Below are 8,792 nucleotides of genomic sequence, written 5' to 3' on the forward strand. Positions count from 1 at the left end.
TGAAATATCTGAGGTCACAGTTCCAACTTGTGTGGCCAGAGGAGAGCAGGGGTCCCATGGAGGCTGGGGGTGCTTGGAGCTATAGGCCCGAGGGGGCCCCTAACACCACTGTAGTCACCACCAATGCCTGAGAGGATGGGCTGCTGGGGGCTCCACCCCGGACATGGTCCATTCTGACCATGAGGAAGTGACATGTCACAGGGGTGAGGAAGTCCCACTGAGGAAGAAATGCTCTAGTGTTGCTCCATTGTGTGGGGCGAGTGTGGTCAGTGAGAGGAGCAGATGTTGGCTGTGGAAGGGGACGGCAATCCCAATCTAGACCTGGACCAGTAGCCGTCCTGTCATCTGGATTGAATGGATTCAGGCACCAGGTCCAGGACTCTGCCTCAGCCCTTGCTGCTGCTGTCCCTGAGCTTCCTGCACCCCAACCTCCTTGAGTCAACGTGGAGGAAGATTGTGAGACCAAACACAGGCAGGATGAGGAAGCAAAGAGGTGTCAGAAAGCAGAAGTGGGCCCTGCAGACTGGAATCTCCGTGAGGAGGCTTGAAATTATCCCCCCTCAGGAGCCTGGCATTGCTGTGGGTGACGTCTGTGCTGCAGACATGACCCCAGGGGACGGGAGGCCGTGGCTGCCTGCAGCGCTGCTCCTTCTGCAGGTCCCAGGTGAGCGGGGCTGAGCTGGGTAGGGAAGTCTGCCCTGAGTGGGGGGGAGGGAGGCAGCGGGATGGGAGTACAGGGCGACCAAAGGGGAGGGAGGAAGGACATGAGGAGGACGGAGAGCAGAGGATTCTCAGATCGGCCAGCACTGCCTCAGCAGTGACCAGGAGGATTCAGTGCATAAAGCAGGTGAGTCATGTCCATTATAGTGGACAGAGCAGTCCTGAGTGGAGGGGCTCCTGTGACTTCCATTACTGTAGTGTCACAGTCAGAAACAAGGTCTTAGTGCATCACACACACACACACACACACACACACACACACACACACACACACCAGGAACACCCTCTCCTTGTGCCACTCTGGGAGGAGGGAGATACATCCCTCCCCTCTGGTTTCAGGAAAAGCCAGTTCTGCCAAGGTCTCCTCCAGACCCCAAGGGCCCTTCATGGACACCAGGATCACCATGACCCCAGATCCCCTTGACCCAGGCCCATCTGGGGAGGGGTCACACTTGGCTGTGTTTTCCAGGTTGTTGGTCTCTGTGTGGCCCCACCTCCGTGACGGGCCCCGTGGGGGGATCCCTGAGCGTGCAGTGTCAGTACGAGGAGAAGTTCAAAGAGAATGTCAAGTACTGGTGCAAGACCCCATGTATGGGGGATATTGTGAAGACTGAAGAGGCAGACAAAGAAGTGAGGAGTGGCCGTGTGTCCATCAGGGACCAACCTGCAAACCTCACCTTCACAGTGACCTTGGAGAACCTCACAGAAGGTGATGGAGGAACATACCGGTGTGGCATCGATACATCATGGCTCCCAGAATATTTGCTCGACCTCACCTTCCGAGTTGTGTTGTCTGTGACCCCAGGTGAGCTGTGCACACCCCTCCCCCGACACCAGCACTAGGGCTGCCTGAGACTGGGGCTGATCACCCCGACCCTGTCAGGAAAGTGGTGGGACAGGGGATAGAAGAGGGGGGTGAGGATGGGTTGAGTGATGCAGGGCACGGCAGATGTGTGTGTCCGTGTCCGTGTCCATGTGTTTGTGTGTGTGTGTGTGTGTATGTGTTGTATCTGTGTATATGTCTGCATGGGTGTCTGTGTATATGTCCATGTGTGTGTAAGTGTGTGTGCAGGCATTGTGTTGTCTGTACACTCACATAAGCACATGCACACCTCTAGCTGACCTAGTCGCCTCTGTGTGCCCCGCCCTGACACACTCTCATGACTAAAGCTCTCCCAGCGTGGGCAGTGCGAATGGCCCCGAGTCTGGAGATGGCTGGCTGCCTTCCTGTCCTGACAAGGGTCCTGACCATGCTGAAGGTGTCCTGAGCCTCTTCCTGGACCTCTCTCTGTCCTCCCCTTAGGGCACTGGCTCCTCTCCCTTACTGGCTGCCCAGGACCCCGGGGCTCTAACAGGACATCACTGTGTCCTGGATGGTTTCTGAGCACCAGCCTCACAGCTGTGATCCTAGGGATCTGCAGCAGCCTCGACAGGGACCCAATAATGAAAATCAGTAACACTAATTGCCCATTGACAACCTACCCGGGAACACAGCCCATCTGACATGGGCACAGGGACAGAAGGAAAGTGGAAGGTACCAGGGCATCTCCCCGAGGACGTGGCTCACTGCCTGTCACTGTCCCTCACAGGTCCCTTCTCAGCAGCATCTACTTCTGGCTCCCGGTCTTCCTGGAGGTGCCCCTGGTCCTGAGCATGCTCAGTGCTGTCCTCTGAGGGAACAGGCCTCAGAGGGGATCTGGGGTGGGGAGGCGGCATCAGCCCAATAACTAAAATCAGTAACACCAATTGCCCATCGATGACCCGCCCAGGAACACAGCCCATCTGATGGATGGGAATGGCCTTCTGACCGACACCTCCAGCCACCGTTCTTACTTCATTCCGAATACTCTGTAAACTCTTTTGTAACTTCCTTGCAATCTTTCATAGATACAAAGAATGTTCCCAATAAATGCATACTCCTTACAGCCCAAATACTCTTCAACCCTTGGGTGCCCACCTCACAGCTTAAGTAATAAACATCATTAATATTGTTTCAAGCTGCCCTCTGAGGAAACCAACTATGAATTTTACATTTATGTTCTCCTTGTTTTCTTCATGGGTTTGCCATATATTTGCAAATTATTTACTCTAGATTGGTTCATAAAAGGCACAAAGGTTAAGAAAAATACTTTCATTTTCAAGGTCCTCCCTCTTCTTATAATACTTCTTTCCCAAGTTATCACCTTTTTTTTTTTTTAATAATACAATGGTCACTTAATGCGTAAGCCTCCTTGTGAATGGCGGTTATGTATTCCAGGTGCTGATAGCGTCCCTGTGCCTCTGACAGGCCTGGGCTGGCCTCAGGGGCCCTGCACTAGGAGCTGCTCAAAGCTGAAAGTGTTGGGCACTTGTGGGCAGTCCTACTCTGAGAGTTCCCATCAACAATGGTGGGTTCTGAGAGTTCCCATAAGCATAGTTTCTCTCTTTCTTGTGTTTAAACACTGGAAGGAAAATATTTTATTATAAATGGGAGAAAAAATTAAGACAACCCACCAGTTTGTTCTGATCCTATGCAAACACAAGTGTAGGAATTAGAATACAAAGTAATCCGATGTCAGAGCCAACCTTCAGAACCCAAGTAGGAAAGAATCTTTATTACCTTAATCCCATTTTCCCCACCTCTAGCTATATTAATCAAGGTGCACCAAAACCCTTAAAAATATCACTCCCCAAACAGGACGCTAAAACTCAGAACGTAAAGAAACTCGGCATGATAAAGCTGACTGGAGAGACAAACACATCATAGAATTTTAAACTTTGACTGACTTTTAAATAATAATGCTTTAGGGGGCCCCCTGGGTGGCTCAGTCAGTTGAATGTCTGCCTTCAGCTCAGGTCAGGATCCTGGGGTCCTGGCATAGACCCCCACATCAGGCTCCGTGCTCAGTGGGGATTCTGCTTCTCCCTCTCATTCTCCCTCTGCCCCTCCCTCTGCTCATGCTCTCTTCTCTCTCTGTCTCTCAAATTAACAACGACAACAACAACAATAATAACAATACTTTAGGGAGGTGATTAAATTAAAAAATAAGTTTAAAAAATAAAGCACCTTTATTTTATTTTTTTTTAAGATTTTATTTATTTATTTGACAGAGATCACAAGTAGACGGAGAGGCAGGCAGAGAGAGAGAGAGAGAGAGAGAGAGAGAGAGAGAAGCAGGCTCCCTGCTGAGCAGAGAGCCCGATGCGGGACTCGATCCCAGGACCCTGAGATCATGACCTGAGCTGAAGGCAGCGGCTTAACCCACTGAGCCACCCAGGAGCCCGAATAAAGCACCTTTAAAACACCATGTTTTGGTGACTGGGATAGGCGATATAAATTTATTATAAATTTGAGTATCTAAGAAGGAATTTGTTACATTTACAAAGATAAATCTGAGTTGGCCTACAGCCAATAGGTGTGTCCTGCAGAGTGACACTGGGCTTCTTGGGCATGAAAAGACACAGCCCCACTGCCCTTTAGGAATAGGATCAGCAAGATAAAAAAAAAAAAATTAAACTCTCAACTAGGTCATACTGAATAGGATCCTTTTGGGTTCTTTCTGTTGTTTTTTTTTTATTTAATTTGATTCTTTCACTGTTCCAGGATTCATTGTTTATGCACCACACCCAATGCTCCTTGCAATACGTGCCCTCCTTAATACCCATCACCAGGCCCACCCATCTCCCCACCTCCCTCCCCTCCAAAACCCTCAGTTTGTTTCTCCGAGGCCACAGGCTCTCATGGTTCGTCTCCCCCTCCAATTTCCACCAATTCACCTTCCTTCTCCTAATGTCCTCCATGTTATTCCTTATGCTCCACGAGTAAGTGAAACTATATGATAATTGACTGTCTCTGCTTGACTTACTTCATTCAGCATAATCTCCTCCAGTCCCGTCCATGTTGAATAGGATCCTTTCGGTTTATCACTCTGGCATCGGGACTGTGAAGAGTTCAGGGAAGAAGTCTCATTCTTGAAGCAGCCTCCAGCAATGCAAGCTTCTCTTTTCCTACTTTTTATCTCGATATCGAGAAGACTTTCTGTAATTAAGGAGAGTTATGATTCAATTGGTCTGTAAGCCTGAGTCTGAAAATGCACAGGAGCTGGTTGCCCAGTAGGAAGATTGATGGCAGACAAAGGGAAAACCCACGAGCCCAGGTTCTAGACTGTGACCTTCCAGGAACAGAGATGCTGTGGACAAGTCACCACAGCCCATCAGGGGGGCCAGAAGAAACCTCAAGCTAAGCCAGACTCCTGTTTCTCAAGGAGATAAACCTCTCTGTCTAGCCAATTATTTGCCGTTACACTCATAGGCACAGAACCCGAGGTCTGTTTAACTTTATAATTATTTTTTAAGATTATAAAGGCAGCATCTTTACAAGGTGTAGGAAACATCAGGGGCTTGATGGTTACAGAGCAAATATGGTCCCTTGGGATCTTAGAAAGAACTTGGGGCAGGAGAGGAGCAAGCAGCCCCTGAGAGGCAGCTGAGACACAGGGCAGAGAGCACCATGACCCATGACCCTTTGGGACTGAGCTGGTGGGGAAGAGATGCCAGGAAAGAACAGCTGCAATATACAGCATGCTCACCAGGACAGAGGACATGCCAAGGACAGGAACCCACAGTCCACCCTCTTGCCTGGGAATTTCTACCCCAGGTTTTCTTGGACGAACCCTCTTCTTCTAAAGCGGTGGCTCTCAGCAGGGATGACTTACTCCCAGGGGACATTAGACAATGCCAGTTGACAATTTTGGCTCTTGCCACTGGGGGAAGGGGGCTACTGGTATTTAGGGTGGAGGGGCCAAGGGTTTTGTTGAATGTCTTACAGTGCACTTGGGAGTCGGGAGTTTCTTTCCTAGTCCCTGGTGGGCAGGAAGCCTGCTGTGGGGGTAGAGGAGTGGAGTGTGGGTGAGGGGGACACCGTGCTTGTTCAGGGTCATGTCTGGGTATAACAGAGCATCCCTGATAACGTTTTCTCATCCAGCCCCGAGGAAGCAGCCCCACATCTTCAAGGCTGGGAGCAAGGCTTAAGCAACTGAAAGAGGAGGCAAAGAGGGAAGCTTGCTCTGAAGGGTCCACTCACCCCCACCAGGCACCCCTATAGCCTGAGCCCCCGTTAGCAGCAATGGCACAGAGAAGTTGGAGTGTTGATGTCCCCACCCCACCCCCAGCCACAAACCTGTGTCTGGAGGACCTCAGGCTAACAGCCCAGGCCTCCTTGGTTCCTAACCCTTCCCTCCTCCAACCTCAGGGTGACGTCTGGGCTTCCAGGGGATGCGACCCCACAATGCACCTCCAGCCCAGGTCTCCAGGTGAAGAAAATACTGATGGTGTCTTTCAGGCTCTTTGTCTCTGAGTGGCCCCAGCACTGTGATGGGCACCGTGGGGGGATCCCTCAGCGTGCAGTGTCAGTACGAGGAGAAGTACAAGACATTTACCAAATACTGGTGCCGACAACCATGCTTACTACTTTGGAACCCAACTGTGGCCACTGGAAGGTCTGAGGAAAAGATGAGGAGTGGCCGTGTGTCCATCGTGGACCATGCTGAAGAACTCACCTTCACAGTGACCTTGGAGAACCTCACTGCAGATGATGCAGGAAAATACAGGTGTGGGATTGCAACAATACTGCAAGAAGAAGGACTCCATGGTTTCCTGCCTGACCTCTTTTTCCAGGTTCAAGTGTTTGTTTCCCCCAGGTAAGACCCTGCTTTTCTCTGCTGCCACAGAGGAAGGGATCTGAGCTAATCCCTGCAGAGCATCTGACGAACTCTAAACTCAGGAGTGCAGAACCAGGCCTGGTGTCTGTGCCTCAGAGACTGGGGACCAAGTGGGCTGTGTGGGTGTGAGTGTGAGAGAAATGTGAGTGGTGGGAGTGTGCACAAGTGTGAAAGAACATGTGTGTGCTTGTGTGCACGAGAGAGTATGTGTGCAAGCCCCTGAGAATGAAGGACGGCGGGACTGTGACATCCAAGGTCCCTGCCATGAGCCCAGTCTCCTGACAAGAGCCTTGGGCCTCGGGAACTCTGAGGGTTGTGTCCACAAGGGGAGTTCTGGGCTATGCATCTCTATTAGAATCCAGGCAGCTTGTATACCCTCCTGTCCTCCAGGGTTGTGTGTCCCATTATCAAACTTCTTGAAGTGACCTCTGCAGTCTTCTGGCAGGGTGGACAAGGCAGGGGGATGCACTGTCTGGGGGTGGGACCTGAGGTCTTGCTCTGGTGCCCACTTTCAAACACTCTTGTTTCCAGTGAGAGGAGGAATGCTGTAATGCTTAATGGGGAAGGTGATGATTCTCTGGTCCCGGTTTATGATACATCCATTGCTGAGCAGGTTGGGATGGTGTTGAATGGGGCTACGCCACACTCTGGCCAGGCCTGGGTCTGGCTAATGGGAGATGATGGCCCCAGAAGCTCTGTGCGCTCCTTCCCTGAGTTCTATCTGCTTTGTGAACTCTCAGAGAGTTTCTGGGAGCCAGAGCCTCCTGGGTCTCCTCTTCTCCCGTTCTCTCAATTTCTCACCACCACATCCTCATGTATCTGCTTTGTCCTGATGCTCAAGGTCAGGTCTTGAGCTGAAGGACAGGAGTCTGGGGCCCTCAGCAAGGGCTGTCTGGTGCTGGTACCCACCAGATTTGATGCTGATATTGACTTTTGGGGCCACAGAATCTGAGCTCAAAGGCTGGGGTGAAAGGCAGAGCCTGCGCCTCCTGTTCAGGAGGAAACTCCTGCCAGTCACTGTGTCTTCCTGTAGGTCTCTGCTTAGCAACGTCCACTTCCTGCTTCTCATACTCCTGAAGGTGCCCCTGTTTCTGATGATGCTCAGTGCCGTGCTCTGGGTCAACAGACCTCAATGGGCAATTTGTGGGACACAGAGTCGACCTGATGAAGACAACATGCAGCCCTACTTGTCTATCAACATCCTGTCCAGAGACACTGCCACTCAGACTAGAAGAGGAAGGACTTCTGGCCCCAAACCTTCTATCTCTTCTCACCTTGCTCCCCAAAACTGGTAAATTTAAGTAAATCTTGAGAAAATGCAATAAAATATGACACACACACACACACACACACACACACACACAGAGTTGTGTGTATAACATAGATGTGCATAGTGCTTGGCTGGGAGAAGGGGGAAAGCGTTCCATAGGACCCCTAAATGCCAGCAGAGAGTGTCAAGCACAGGCTGGTTGTCCAGAGGAGCCCAAGGTGAGGGCCTGCTCTTTGATGATGCTGACCCCTGAGACCCCCCAGGGCAGCCTCCCACCTCAACATTCCTTCCTTCCTCCATTCACTCGCCAAATATTCACCAAGAACCTATGTAGCTCCAGCCTGTGTAGACATTGACCTATGAGAAATTACCAAAAACGGTCCCAGCCTGAGCTGGGTTCTTGGGAGCGTGGATGGCAGAAGGAGGGGCAGGGCTTAGGACAAAGCAGCTGTTTGTGGAGCCAGGTCCTGCCCAGGCAAACCCTCTCTCTCTTCTCAGTATTGGACCATCTAATGTCCAAAGTCAACAGCTGAGCTGAGGGGTTGGGGGTGGGTATATATCCAGATATCCAAGTCTGGCCCAAATGTGGTTATTAGGTGTCCAGGGTCTTGGATCAGAGACATCTGGGGGCAGAAAGGAGGGACCTGGTCCTTCCTCCTGAGGCAGCAGCTCAGTGTCTGTCCCCGTGTCCCTCCCTCCCGGGTCCCTGCTTAGCAGGGTCCTCTTCCTGCTCCTGGTCATCCTGAAGGTGTCCCTGCTCCTGACCATGCTCACTGATGGACTCGGTGTGTCCTCTCTCCTTGTGGGGACCCCCACCAAGAGACGCTTCAGCCCTTCGTGCCTTTGGATATGCTGCCCAGACACACAGCCCTTCAGAGGAGAGAAGAGAAGATTCACCACATCTGATTTACCCATTTTTCTGTTGATGGCTTAGGATTGTTTCCCGCTGGGGCTATTCCACAGCCAGTGCTGCCATGAACTTTCTTGTACAGGTCACCTAGTCTGTATGTGACATGATTTCACTAGGGTACATACTTAGGGGTGGAATTGCTGGGGTTTAGGGTTTGTGCACACTCAACCACACTAGATAATGCCGAGTGATT

General features: G+C 51.2%; 1 protein-coding gene across 1 annotated transcript; it reads left to right on the forward strand.

Moving 5' to 3' along the window:
- The first annotated feature begins 229 nt into the window (after window positions 1-229).
- On the forward strand, window positions 230-8,784 carry LOC111158037 (CMRF35-like molecule). The gene is made up of 4 exons (XM_022519832.1): window positions 230-664; window positions 1,190-1,525; window positions 6,041-6,398; window positions 7,453-8,784. Exons 1-4 carry the CDS (start codon window positions 355-357, stop codon window positions 7,712-7,714), a joined length of 1,266 nt encoding a protein of 421 aa, XP_022375540.1. The 5' UTR covers window positions 230-354; the 3' UTR covers window positions 7,715-8,784.
- The last annotated feature ends 8 nt before the right edge of the window (window positions 8,785-8,792 follow it).

Source organism: Enhydra lutris, unplaced genomic scaffold (genome assembly GCF_002288905.1).
Source record: "Enhydra lutris kenyoni isolate GAN:26980312 unplaced genomic scaffold, ASM228890v2 scaffoldscaffold57, whole genome shotgun sequence".
Taxonomy (NCBI): domain Eukaryota; kingdom Metazoa; phylum Chordata; class Mammalia; order Carnivora; family Mustelidae; genus Enhydra; species Enhydra lutris.

Coding starts and splice junctions, on each gene's coding strand:
- LOC111158037 (XM_022519832.1), top strand. CDS start 355: ATGGATTCAGGCACCAGGTCCAGGACTCTGCCTCAGCCCTTGCTGCTG. Junction 665..1,189: donor GCTCCTTCTGCAGGTCCCAG/GTGAGCGGGGCT, acceptor TGTGTTTTCCAG/GTTGTTGGTCTCTGTGTGGC. Junction 1,526..6,040: donor TGTGTTGTCTGTGACCCCAG/GTGAGCTGTGCA, acceptor GGTGTCTTTCAG/GCTCTTTGTCTCTGAGTGGC.